Source organism: Lithobates pipiens, unplaced genomic scaffold (genome assembly GCF_037356315.1).
Source record: "Lithobates pipiens isolate NorthernLeopardFrog02 unplaced genomic scaffold, aLitPip1_a1.2 Scaffold_13, whole genome shotgun sequence".
NCBI lineage: Eukaryota > Metazoa > Chordata > Amphibia > Anura > Ranidae > Lithobates > Lithobates pipiens.
Genome location: NW_027507718.1, coordinates 325,666,673 through 325,680,384, shown reverse-complemented (window position 1 = coordinate 325,680,384; position 13,712 = coordinate 325,666,673). Strand labels below are relative to the sequence as shown.

The 13,712-nt window shown below is 40.7% G+C and overlaps 1 protein-coding gene across 5 annotated transcripts in view; it reads right to left on the bottom strand.

Moving 5' to 3' along the window:
- Positions 1–13,712, bottom strand: part of IL15 (interleukin 15) — a 110,679-nt gene that overhangs the window by 74,389 nt on the left and 22,578 nt on the right. For all 5 annotated transcript variants that reach the window (XR_013272317.1, XR_013272316.1, XM_077476949.1 and 2 more), the window contains one exon: positions 1,985–2,152. Coding sequence is in view for 3 of the 5 variants with exons in the window: in XM_077476949.1 (XP_077333075.1) it covers positions 1,985–2,031 (47 nt within the window). In the remaining 2 variants the exon portion in view is untranslated. The remainder of the gene's footprint in view (positions 1–1,984; positions 2,153–13,712) is intronic.

Below are 13,712 nucleotides of genomic sequence, written 5' to 3'. Positions count from 1 at the left end.
GGGGAAAGGGAGGGGAGGAGGGGAGAAGCAGGATGTATCCCAGGGACCACCTTCCCAGCAGCAAGGTCTCAAAGGATATTTCAAAACGTAACTTCCCGGCCCACCGAGTCCAGAAGGGGGAATCCACGATGTGCGGGGATTTCCAAACCTAGTATAAGTGGGGGGCCTGCAGGGTGCCCCTTTCCCCAAAGCACCCACCCCCCCATGTTGAGTGCACGCAGCCTGGTATGGCTCAGGAGTGGGGGTGCTTGCTTGTCCCCACCCTCTTTCCTGACCGGCCGGGCTGTGTGATTGGATAAGGGTCTGGTATGGACTTTGGGAGGACCCACATGCCGTTTTTTGGGCGTAGGGGTTCCCCTTTAAATCCATACCAGGAGACGGGGCTAGCCGATGGAGGCAGCGACATTGACTTCCTTCACTAGTCCCGTCGTACCTGAAGTCACGTTCAAAATGAACGGACTTTACTCCGTGTGGGCAAGTCCGTTCATTTGAAAAGTCCGTCGGACTAGCACACAGACGAGTGGATTGTCCGCTGGAAAGCTGAGACCAACGGACAATTTTGAGTCAAGTCTTCTTTCTAAATGCGCCGGACTTTTGGGAAGAAAAAGTCCGCTGGAGCCCACTTGAGACTTGAGACTGGGCAGAGGTTCATCTTCAAGCAGGACAACGACCCTAAGGGTACTTTCACACTAGGGCAGCAAAGCGCTGCTAGTTTAAGTGGCAGTTTGCCGCTGTTATAGTGGTGCTTTTCGGGCAATAGCAGGGAGCTTTTAACCTCCGCTAGCGGCCGAGAAAGGGTTAAGAGCACCCATGTTGCGGCACTGCCGAAATTGCTTTGCAGGTGCTTCAGCAGCTCTGCCCATTCATTTCAATGGGCAGGGCATTTGGACAGTTCAATGCTTTCGAGCATGCGTCAAATTGTTTCTGAGCATGCGTAGGAATTTTGTGTGTCGGAATTTGTACAGACGATCGGAATTTCCGATCTGAACTTTTTCCGATCGAAAAAATTGAGGACTTGCATCTTTTGCTGGCGGGAATACAGCCAGCAAAAGCCTGATGGAGCATACACACAGTCGGATTTCCCGACCAAACGCTCTCATTGGTCTTTGCTGGCCGAATTTCTGATCGTGTGTAAGGGGCATTAGGTTCACAATAAGGTTAGATGCAAAGTTAGCATGATATACCGTATTTTTTGCTCCATAAGACGCACCTGACCATAAGATGCACATTTTTTTTAGAGGAGTTTTAGAGGAGGAAAACAAAAAAAAAATATTCTGAACCAAATTGTGTCCTAAAATATTTACCATTGCCATTAATGCAGCCTGACAATTGCACATAAATGCAGTCTCACCATTGCCATAATTTAGCTTGACCATGGCATATAAATGCAGACTGACCATGGCACATAAATTCAGCCTGACCATTGCACATAAATGCAGACAAACCATTTCCATAAATGCAGCATGATCGTTGCACATAAATGCAGACTGACCATTGCCATAAATTCAGCCTGACCATTGCACATAAATGCAGAATGACAATTGCATATAAATGCAGCTTGAATATATAAATGCAGAATAAATGCTGCCTTACCTCATGTGATTCCATCCTGACAGAAGACAGAGCAGCCCCAGCGACTGAATGCGCTGTCTTCTATCTCAGCAACAATGCCAGGCCTAGCCTGGAGATCGCCCAGCACTCATATGGGCTTCAGATTTCTGTTCTCTGCTCTCTGCCTCTCTTCCGGTGGTGGGGGCATTGCCAGCCTTGGGGGGGGGGGGGCGGTTCCAGTGGCTGGGGGGCGGTGTGTAGCATACATTCGCTCCATAAGAAGCAGAGACATTTTCCCCCATATTTCTGGGGGGAAAAAGTGCCTCTTATGGTGCAGAAAATACGGTATGTGTATAAAATAATAGCTTTAGCGTTAAACATTGAAAATGAGTAACTAAAATAAGTCTAAATTAATTATCAATGTGACACTTACCTGAAAATTAAAATGATGCCGATTATAGACACAGTCCAGTGATACATTTATTGACACAAAGCTAGGGTAAGATTAGGCCATGATCTATGGTATTCATCCCGAAGAAGGAGACAGAAGAGGTCTTGCAGAGTTGCATCCAGTAAGGAAGTGTTTATTCTAGCCAACAAGCTGAGTAAAAAAAGATAAAAGCATGACTCAGTAAATATTATAATCACACAGAAGCGTGTTATGTTCGCACAGAAGTGGATTATTTTCACAACGAATTGGAAACTGCTCACATGTCAATGGCCTTTGATACATATTTAGAATTACAGTAAATGCCTTTGTGTAAACTATACATAACTCTTTATTATTGTTCAAGCAATCCATGTTATGCAATGGCTTTCTTTGGAAGGAAAACGAAATGTACTTTGGCAGAGCAATATTAAAGACTGTTGTTTATATTTATTGGCACATTGTAGAGTACTACAGGGATATGGAGGGTAGGGGTTGGGATATTTACAATGACAAGTATTGAGTCAGACCTTTCGTTCATCTGGCCGTCCTCCATTTATAGAGAGCTTTTCTTTGCGAGAACCAAAAATATAGCTTCTATAAATGGAGCACGGTGATTGTTGTCACTTGATGAGTACCTGTCACAGCTGCAGATGCTCATAATAACCCCCACAGCACTAGAAGATTAGAGCAGTGAGGGTATCTTGGGGCAGAGGAGGAGTTCAACCTAATACAGCAACCACCAGCACACGTTCATTCAGTACCAAGCTTGGTGCTGTTTTTTTGTTTTTGTTTTTTTAAATCAAGGAAATTTCACAAAATTTCTGCTTTAATTAAAAATAGTATATGGACACAACAAAGAAAAATTGTTTTTTAAACCTTCTTTGGACCATCTTAATCCTGGGTTTGGTTTTTGATGTATGCAAGGAGACTGATGATATAGGAATAAGGCACCTTTCCCACTTTTGCAACATCCATGTCCTTTTAGTTATTGCTGGTGAAGCTTTCTGGATCCATATTATGGGCAGTCGGATGGACTTGTGCACATTTTTAAAAGACTACCACCTACTGTATCTGTCTCATTTTAAAAATAGCAAAGGATGCAGGCATTTTCCTATTTTCTTTTTATCCGGAACTGGATGAACTTGGAGGTAATTGTATGGAAACAGTCTTACATCTTTTTTCATCTACCTTTGTGGAAAGGGTCTCAGCTTTTTTGTGGAATGCTTGCATTATTCTCTTTAGTAAAACCACTCTAAAGATTTCAATAGTGATTGCAACAATGTAGAGAATGTTCACTTATTAAATGTTCAATTAAAGGTTTAGTTCACCTTTACCAAAAAACTGCCAATGCAGGTAATGGGTCTCTGTAGGTATAAATGAATTGTGCAGCTTTGAACAAAGTTAAATAATGATTCAAACCACCAGTCAATTCAAACCCCCTCACATATGCTCTCTCCTATGTCACAGAAGCTCTGGGAGCTCTGTGAGAACTAACACCAGAGCATGTTTTAGCAATGTCCTAGCAACAAGGCAGGGCCGGATTATGCTAGCTCTAGGACTTTTTCAGCCAGGCTTCATTAGATATACAAATGGCCTGCACCCAGGGGCATTATTTAACTCCTATCGTTTTCAGCCAAGGATGCTGCCATCTTAGCCTCTGTTTAATTTTCAAATGCCATGATGTTGCATATGTGACCCGTTATGTCACCAGCCATTGGATGGTTTGACAGTTTGGTTGAGAACACAACCAATGTGAAAGCTAGCATTTCCGGCACTCTGGTAATGTTAACTGTTTTTTGAAGCTATCAAATCGATGGGCTTACTTCCACTTTAACTTTAGTCATTTGTTTTTATCTACATGTAGGCAGGTGCAGTCTACTTTCTCCACTGCAGGTGGTGCTATCTGCAGCGGCACTGCAGATTGAAAGGAAGTCACGAGAAACATGTTTCCTCTTTGTTATAAAAGGTATATATAACAGGCCCAGGCGCTACCTATAATAAATGTATTTGAAGCAGATAAGTCCTAGATAGCTAGGGTGATCTAGGTTATAATTAGCTCCTTAGATAAGAGAGAGAAAAAAGTGCCCCATATCATTGACAGAAAACAGACAAGGAGAGGTGGCCACAAACTATATATATAAGCCGCTATGGGGGTACCCTATATTAAATTTCTATATTCCCAGGCCTGAGTGGGTTGCCTGCTGTCCCCTACTTGGTATATATGCCAGCATTCACCTGTGGGCATACTAAATGAAAATAAGGAGATCAGACTTGATAGAGCATCATATATAAGGCCAAGATCAATATCTAACACCCATTAGGAGCCTAATATAGAAACAACTCAAGAAACAACAATATAAAAAGATAATAAAAATAAGTGAAAAAAGTGTATACTAGTATATAATTGGATAGTGACGCTTGTCACCATCCAGCCACATAAATTTGTAAGGGGGCCTATCTTGGTTAAGGCCACTAGGCCAGTTTTATAAGGATCTCCACCACAATGTCATGTGACGCCACCTGAATAATTATACAATTTGTGGTGTATGTACACTCATAAGTATAGTCCACAAAGGGAGACCTAATGTGCAAAAATACAAGAAAATAAATAATGTACAAATAAGAGCAAGTGCAAATATTGTGCAATAGTGCAAAAAAATAGGATAAGTGTTCCACATATGCAGACAAAATATAACGTCAGAACCAAGAAATGATATGAATGTGGTATTGGCCAAAAATAATAATAATAATGTTTGGCCGGTACGAATAAACCCAACAGTACAAAAAAAACACAGAAAAAAAAAAAAAGAGAAATGTGCAAAAAATGTGAAAAAATACACAATGCACAAAAAGTGTAAAAAGTGCAGGAATAACAACAATACCCTCAGGTTACACGTGAATAGGCACTAGATGTGCATTAAGTCTATAGTTCTCATATAGAGTCCTTGAAGCATAAGTCCCCTTGGCAAAAATAATTATATATACTTTAAATCTCCAAGCAAGTGGATCTTAAAGGTGACTGATGCTCGTGCAGATAATTCGGCGACTTCTGTGCTCACCCCCTCAGGTCCCCACTCAGCGGATCCCTATGCCCACTAGGGGCAGATGTGTGTATCTGTCTCAAGCTGCAAGTATTCGTCAGCCCAAACGTCCACCTTATCTTCATCCTCTGTTGTACAAGGTGCTGCAGTAGAGCTGGTGATTACAGGTAAATGTGTCCTCCGAGGAATGGAGTAATATATCCCATAGTGTAGTAACTTAATGTCACCAAAAAAGCTTATAATCAATATCTTTATTTATTTTAGACCATACATCCGGCCAAAAAATATATATATAAAAAACAAATTTCCACGTCTATATATATATATAATGTATATAAGGACAAAAAATCTAAATAAAAATAAAAATAAAATATAAAAAATATACAATAAAAAATGTAATTAAAAAATGGAAAACATAAAAATTAAAATAAAAAAATCAACAGTCCAAATATGGCTTTAATAGTGGTCAAAGCTAGAAAGCACACAAGCAGCATATATTCATCAGGTGCAAGCCGCGGGGGTCTTCATTGGAGTGTGCCTATAACACAATGTCCATCATAGAAAGCTCCAATATTAAAAAGACAAAAGTACCTACCTCCATTGCCACTGTATGGTAAGCAAAAATGAAGCAGATATAAAAAGGAAACAGATCTAAAAAGTCCACGGTCTGTGAGCCGAGTACGAGCGGAGAGGCAGCGTGCACTCCAGCTGTGTTCCACTCAGCTCACCAGACCGGAAGTGACGTGGTGTGCGTGGCTACGTCATACATGTTTCATCATGGACGTCTTCAGCGACGATTCCACTTTAACTTTAGTCATTTGTTTTTATCTACATGTAGGCAGGTGCAGTCTACTTTCTCCACTGCAGGTGGTGCTATCTGCAGCGGCACTGCAGATTGAAAGGAAGTCACGAGAAACATGTTTCCTCTTTGGCTTCCTGGGTCACTGGGGAATTGATCTGACTGGATACTGCCACCCCATGTGACTCCGGTGACCATCTTGGGTCAGGCAGAGCCTTTTTAAAGCTTTTTGGCGACTTGGTAGAGTTACAGTAGAGGGACAGTAGTAGCGCTAGGACAAGTTTCCTGATGAGGAGGGAAAGCATAGGTCACATCTCTTTTTGACACCTTCCCTACTGGGCCCAAAACGACCAGGCTGCATTCTGCTCCATCTCAACAGAAGCTGTCAGTCTACCTGGAATCTGCTCATTCAACATTGTTGGAAACTGCGAGTGCACCCAGCTGGGTATCTTTCCTACTTGGTTTGTTGTCAACTGTTGCTACGTTGCCTCAATGCAAGTTTTACGTTGCACCCAACTGTGTGAATTATTGCTGCCATACACATTGCATCCCATCTACACACAGGTGCCCCTTACCTGCATAGGCAGTTTTTTTTTTTTTGTAAAGGTGAACTAACCCTTTAAAGGATATCTGAATCCAAAAACGAAATATATTGCAGCTTAGCAGCCCTGCATTAGTGTAGCGGCTGCATTTGTTTTCTTAAATATTTACAGTAGCTACAGTTACAATTAGCAGTCTCCACTTCTAGCTATTGTATTCACCAGGAATTGGCTAAAACTCAAGTTGTCAATGACGGCTTTACAAAATAGACAAATTATCACATTTCTCACATGTTTATCTGCTTATTTGCTCAGCGGCCTAACAAGAACCCCTTTTCACAAAAAGTGCACCAAATGAATGTTGGATAACATATAGATAAATAAATGTGCCAAATATTACAAAACTTGTTTAAATTGTATACTACAGTTTACAGATTACTACAACTGAAACAATAAATCCAGTACCCTTTATGAGTTTTCAAATGTGTAAGTACTTCAAAAATGATCACACAAGTCCAATCAATAAATTAGAATCAGGTAATATTGTACAAAACCTTTGTCCACTAATTATAACACTGAGGGGGCTACTGGACTTGAGATGGGTGTGTTTTTTTTTGGGGGGTGGTTTTTGGGGTTATTTCATGTAATGTGTAGGTGGGTGTAGTGGTTAGCACTCTCACCTAGCAATAAGAAGGGTCGCTGGTTGGAATCCCAACCATGGCACTACCTGCCTGGAGTTTGCATGTTCTTCCTGTGCCTGCATGGGATTCCTCTGGGTACTCTGGTTTCCTCCCACACTCCAAAGACATGCAGGTAGGTTAATTGGCTTCTGTTCAAAGATTGGCCTTAGTATATGAATGGGGACCTTGGATTGTGGGCTCCTTGAGGGTAAGGACCAATGTGAGTGTGCAATGTACAGGGATAGGGACAATTGTAGACACTCACTGGTTGAACTGGACAGACTGGTGTCTTTATTCAACCTTACTAACTATGTAACTATGTGTAGGTTTACTGTAGCTGGACAATATGAATGTGTTTGATGTATCAATGTAAGATTTTTTTTGTAATAAAGATTACTGTATTTAAAAAAAATTATAACACTGAGAAGTTAGTATATTTTTAACGCACAACTGTATAAAGAACAGTGTTCTAAGATAACCATCTTGCTGCTATGGTTTTTGTATGCAGCGTGTGTTCAGTTTACACATGTTTTTAATCATAGTCTGCATGCTTATCTATTGCACTCAGGAGACACTGACGACTTAGGAAGAAATAGCAGAAAATAGCCTGAAGAGTCACTACCCACCAAAGGCAAAACAAAAAAAAAAAAAGCATTTTGTTTCTAAAGTGGTACCCAACCTACTGTTTTAAAAAAATAAATAAAAAATATGTTTCCAGAAGACAGCAAGGATCGCTGTAGTAGCAGCGACTACCACAGTGATTGTCAGCTTCCACAGCAGTCCCACAGGCATGGTACATGATACAAGGTACAATGTACATGGATACTTACATTGCAGCAAGCTGAACATATGTAACTATATCATAAAAGCCATACTTTCAGTTCAGCCTTTAAATGGCTTACACGGCTCAAATCTCAGCAGAAATTGAACAAAATTCAAGCCAAGGGTGTCCTTGTCAGCACCTCCTGGCTCGATCAAAGTTGACTGTTCAATTTACTTTTGACCAAGAAGACAAGTGGAAAGTTGTCAGCTGAACAGTGTCTGCATCCAATCAGATGCAGCCACTGTTCAGGTATTCTGACAGATGCGGGTGCCACTGTCAGATTTCAATAGCTGGCAGGGAATATTCCGTTGCTGTTTACAATCTTTTAGGTTTCTTTTATTCAGCTCACAGGCAGTAAAGCATCGTACACACAAGCGGAATGTCCGACAGAAAAAGTCAGATGGAAGCGCTTCATCATATATTCCAATTGTGTGTACGCCTCATCTGACTTTTTTTTTTTTTTAGAAAATTCTGACGGACGTAGAAATAGAACATGTTCTAAATATTTCCAACGGAACCAGTTCCTATAAGGAAAACCGCTCATCTGTATGCTGTTGCAACGGACCAAAAACGACGCATGTTCAGAAGCTATTGGCTACTGGCTATGGAACTTCCTTTTTCTAGTCCCGTTGTACATCACCGCATTCTTGACAATCAGACTTTGGTGTGATCGTGTGTACGCAGGACAGTTTCACCAGAATTCCGTCAGAACAACCTTCAGAGTTTATTCCAATGGGGAAAACCGGTCATGTGTACATGGCATTAGCATATTGCCATATGTGTATGCAGGCTGTAAGTGTATGGTATATATATGTGACCCTTCCTGGTAGTGGGCGCAATTGTGCGCCACCAGTGGCTCGCTCCCGCTGTGATTACACACTCGATGTCTGCCGGCACCCGCCGATCATCCCGCAGGGAGACAGAATGGCAGATCAGCGTTTTGACAGGAGGGAAGGCATGGATCCTGTGTCTCTGCAAAGCAGGGACTAGGCTACATGTCTTTCCCAAGTAAAGGCACCTCCCAGAGTTTAGAAAAACACTGGCTAGGTACACAGTTAACCCTTTGATTGTCCCTGATGTTTAACGCCTTTCCAGCCAGTTTAATTAGTACAGTGACAGTGCATATTTTTTAGCATTGATCACGGTATTAGTGTCACTGGTACCCAAAATGTGTCAGAATGTTTGCCGCAATATAGCAGTCCAGCTATAAATTGCTGATTGCCACCATTACTAGAAATAAATAAATAAAAATAAAACCTAGGACCCTGGATTCACTATATCTTGTCTCCCACAGTACACAGAACATGGAAATGCAATTATTTTAGTAAATATAAACTGCTAAATACCTTTTCTCATCAGTAGTTAGTAGGGCCAGTTCACACTGCTGCGAATTCTATTGCGAATTTGAGCCACAGCGTTCCCTCAAATTCGCATGTCATTTAAATAACATCATTTTCCATTGGTGCCATTCACATCAATGCGTTGCAAATCTAAGCTGCGTACAAAAAGGGTCCTGTGCGAGTTTGATTCATGTGTGATGCAAATTCAATGCATTTTTTGCCGTGGAATCGCAGTAGATTCACCAGAACACATAAAGAATTCGCAATGAAATTCGCAACACATTTGGATCAAATTTGCGCAAAATTTTGCGCCGCAGCAGTGTGAAGAGGCCCTTAGAGCAATCTTGTGACTTCTATCAGTGTCTGGTTAAAGCTTGTAGGAGGAGTTTTCATTTTCCTCTGACAGTCCTAGGAGGCTGCATGACCTCTGACCCTCTGTCTGGACAGTGCTGATAACATGTACCATCCCAAAAAAGAAAAAAAAATCTCTAGCAATCCACACCAAACTGAGCATGTGCAGAGTGCCTCCAAGGCTCTGTAGTATCAGTAGATGGATTGGGGACAGTGAAAGAAGGGGAGGATCAGAGAAGACAGGATCAAAGAGCCTTTTTGCACAATGGGAAGGATTAACCTCTTAGGTTACACAGTGAGCATAACAAGGATGCTTCACTGCATTTACAAACTGATTTTGCTGTTGGGGATTTAGTAACACTTTAACATTTAAGGCATCCCTGACACAGGTGCCATTGTGATTGTGTCACTTCTCAATCCGCCGGATACTAGGGGCAGATACTTATGGTGAAGATAGGAATAGGAGAATGTCATCTGCAAATAAACACAACTTGTGATGACAACCACCTAACCCTATGCCAGTAACGGTGGGTTCCTTTATTATTCTTTGTGCTAGGGGAGAGCAGGCATCCTTGTCAAGTGCCCCTTTGTATAGGGAACGTTTCAGATTTTTAGCCTGCATATTAAATGTAATAGATGCTCTAGATTCACGATATAATGCAGAGATCCAGTTTAAAAAGTGTGGGGCAAATACCCATTTATGAGGGGTAAATTGTATGTAGGACCATGATATAGTATCAAAAGCTTTTTTAATGTCAAGAGAAAGAAAGCAAGTAGGAATATGACATGTCTTAGCAGCATGAGATTAAAGAGCGGCATTGTCTAATGTTATCACTGGCTTGATCACAATGTATAAGGTTACCGATAATTGTATTTAGTCTTTTGGCAAGAATTTTGGCTAAGATTTTAATATCCAAATTCAATAAGGAAACGGGACGATAATTGGACCATAGAGTATAATCTGTTTGGGGTTTGGGAATCATGCAAATAATAGCAGTTAGAGTTTCCTTTCTAAAGAAGTGTCCCTCCAGTAATGAGTTGTAGGCACTAGTTAAAATGTATGAAAGAATGTCTACAAATGTTCGATAATAAAGAGCAGAAAATCTGTCGGGACCAGGTCTCTTATTCAACTTCAGATCTTTGATAGCATTAGACACCTCATCACTCGACACCGATGCTTCTAGCACTTCCCATTTTATATTAGATAAAGACAGAAGAAAAATATGGGAAAATAAATAATTTGCCTTGGAGGTATCCAGCTCACTATTAGATGAGTATAAAATGGATAAATTTGTTTTACATTTTTTCAGAATTTTCATAGGATTATTGGAGTACACATCCTTGGAAATTTTAAGGCGTATTGGTTTGGTATGACTTGATTTAATAACGTATCCGCTTTATTCGCTTTCATGTAGAAATGATGTCTCGATCTTTTAATGGTGTTGTCTGCGGATTCTGTGAGCAACAGATCAAATTCAGGTTTGGCTTTATCTAATTTCAATTTTGATGTTGGAGATGGATTGTTTTGTAATTCCATAAAGCTTGCATTAAAATTTGTTTCTAATGCACGGCATAGAATTTTACGTTCACGATTAAACGGTGAGCTTGTCTAAAACACATGCCTCGAAGGACTGGTTTACGTTCTTCCCATAAAGTAACCAGGGAGATGTCAGGAGAAGAGTAAGGGCCGGTTCACACAGCGGGCGAGGCGACATGACTCGCCTCGCTCCCGCAAGTCGCCCCCGTTCTGTACAATGGAACCGTTCTGAGAGGAGCGACTCGAGTCGCTCCGACTCAGAAAAAAGGTTCCTGTACTACTTCTGGGCGACTTCGGGGGCGACTTGCATTGACTTCTATACAGAAGTCCTCTGCAAGTCGCCGCTGAGGTCCCCGCAGGTCGCGGCGAGGCAAGTCGGAGACGCCTCGCCGCGCCTGCAGTGTGAACCGGCCCTTAACTTCTAAGCATTCCTTCAGCAACAGTTCAATATTTATTTTATTAGCTACATTTTTTTGTAAATAGTCTCTGAGAATCCACGCGGGATCACGTGCTCTAGGAATAGTTGAAGCAATAACAATAAAATTTGTGCTATGGTCTGACCAGGAATTGGTATGATTTTAGATGTCAAAATTTCAGGGGCCATTCCTATGGTTAAGAATATATGGTCAATCCGTGAAAATGATTGATGGGGATATGAATAGTGAGTACATTGTCTTTTAGTAGGACTAAACTCCCACCAGGTATCCACTAAGTTATATTTCGTAACAAGCTGTGAAAACGAATGTTTATTAGGTATGTTTAGATGAGTTATAGGTGATTTGTCCAAAAAGGGAAAAACAGTCTGATAAGAATCTCCACAAACCATTACAGTACCTATCTTATGTGAATCAACTATTTGTAGTAAGTGGGAGAGGAAATATGTAAATTGTTTATTAGGGGCATAGTAAGATACAATAGTGATAGCTGTATCCAATAAATGACCTGTAAGAATTAAATATTGGCCATCAGGGTCTTTAATCATTCTTACTAGTGTAAATGGGGTACTACGATGAAATGGAATAAGTACACCAAGTTGTTTTGTCGAGGCCGTATAAACTTGAGAATAGGTTTTAATAAAGAATTTAGGGGTGGATTGCATGGTAAAGTGGGTTTCTTGCAGGCATAATATGTGCATTCTTCTAGAACCAAAGGATCAAAAACCTTTAGTACGCTTTTGTAGAACATTCAATCCCTGTACATTTAGGGAAAGAATGTTCATAGGAGCTATAGAGATGAGATAGTGATGATGTGTAATCGATCAAAAACTATATTTGAAAGAAAATTGCCTCTGGGGTGATAAAGAGAAATAAAAAAGAAATGGAAAAAGATCCAAAAGAAAGGTTTAAAGTTAAATGCCAAAAGTATTAGATAAAATATGACGTTACTGTAGCTACTGTCAGTTGTCCACCAAAATAATGAACGACCGAGGGTAGCAGAAGGAGCGCAGGGAAAATCCATGAAGGGTACGGAAAGCCAACCATTAAGTTTGTATCTTAATAATATATAAAACGAGTACAGAAGATGTCCAAGTGAAAATTAAGGACCTGAATTTAGTGAAAAAAAGCCATATTAACACTTGTTTGAAAGAATAATAAACCATACCAATCAGTGACCATAACCAGTCACTTGGTAAATAAACCATGAGAAAAGGTGTAAATAACATTCAGTCCATCGGGTGTTGGGTCTGGGGAATGAAAGCGACCTCTTTTGTGCGAGCCATGATGTTCATTTCTGGCGGTTGGGTTTGATGACGTGCCTGAGGAACACGATGCTGATCTTCGGTGAGAGCCTTCTTGGTTTTGTGTGGAATTCAAGAAGTGCAAATCTTGAAGAATGGTTTGCAGATCATTTGCATTACGACAGATATATTCTGTGCCTTGATAGGTGAAACATACGAGAAAACCCCATTGATAACTAATTAAGTGACGTTGCAATATTTGAAATAGGGGTTTCAGAGCCCGTCTTTTGTTGATAGTTAGTTGCGATAAGTCTGCAAATAGTTTATAAGTATTTTCCTAAAAGACTAAATATTCCTTATGTCTTGCAGCGGCTGGTAGTTGTCTTTCGCGCGGGAAAAATGGAATTTGGCAATGATATCGCGAGGAGGACCGTCAGGTTTCTTTGGCCTTAGGGCTCTATGAACCCTGTCCATCTCAAGTCCCTCCACTGGTATTGACAGCTGCAATTCCTGAAAAAGCGCTTTCAGTGTGGCTTGTAAGTCAATGGCAGTTTCAGGTACTCCTCTAATGCATAAATTAGAGCGCCTAGCATGATTTTCATAATCTTCCAATCGAGTTTGTAATATGGTATTTTCTTCTTTAAGGGTATCGATCTCCATCGAGTAATTCAGGGTACAGTTTTACACGTCATCAACTCTAATTTCTAGTGCAGACATGCGTTGGCCCAGATCTCTTTAGTGAGACTAGTGGTAATATGGTATGAAGTGTATTTTAATGATTTTTTAAACATTTTCTCAATTTGTTTTAATGTAGCTGGAGGGGCCATTTCATCCTGAGAGGTGTCATCAACATTTTCTAGTTCAAAATCATTAATGCTTGAAAGGACTGGAGATTTGCCTTTAAGGCTTTATTAGTCCGGTGTGACATTTCTGAGAGGGCTGA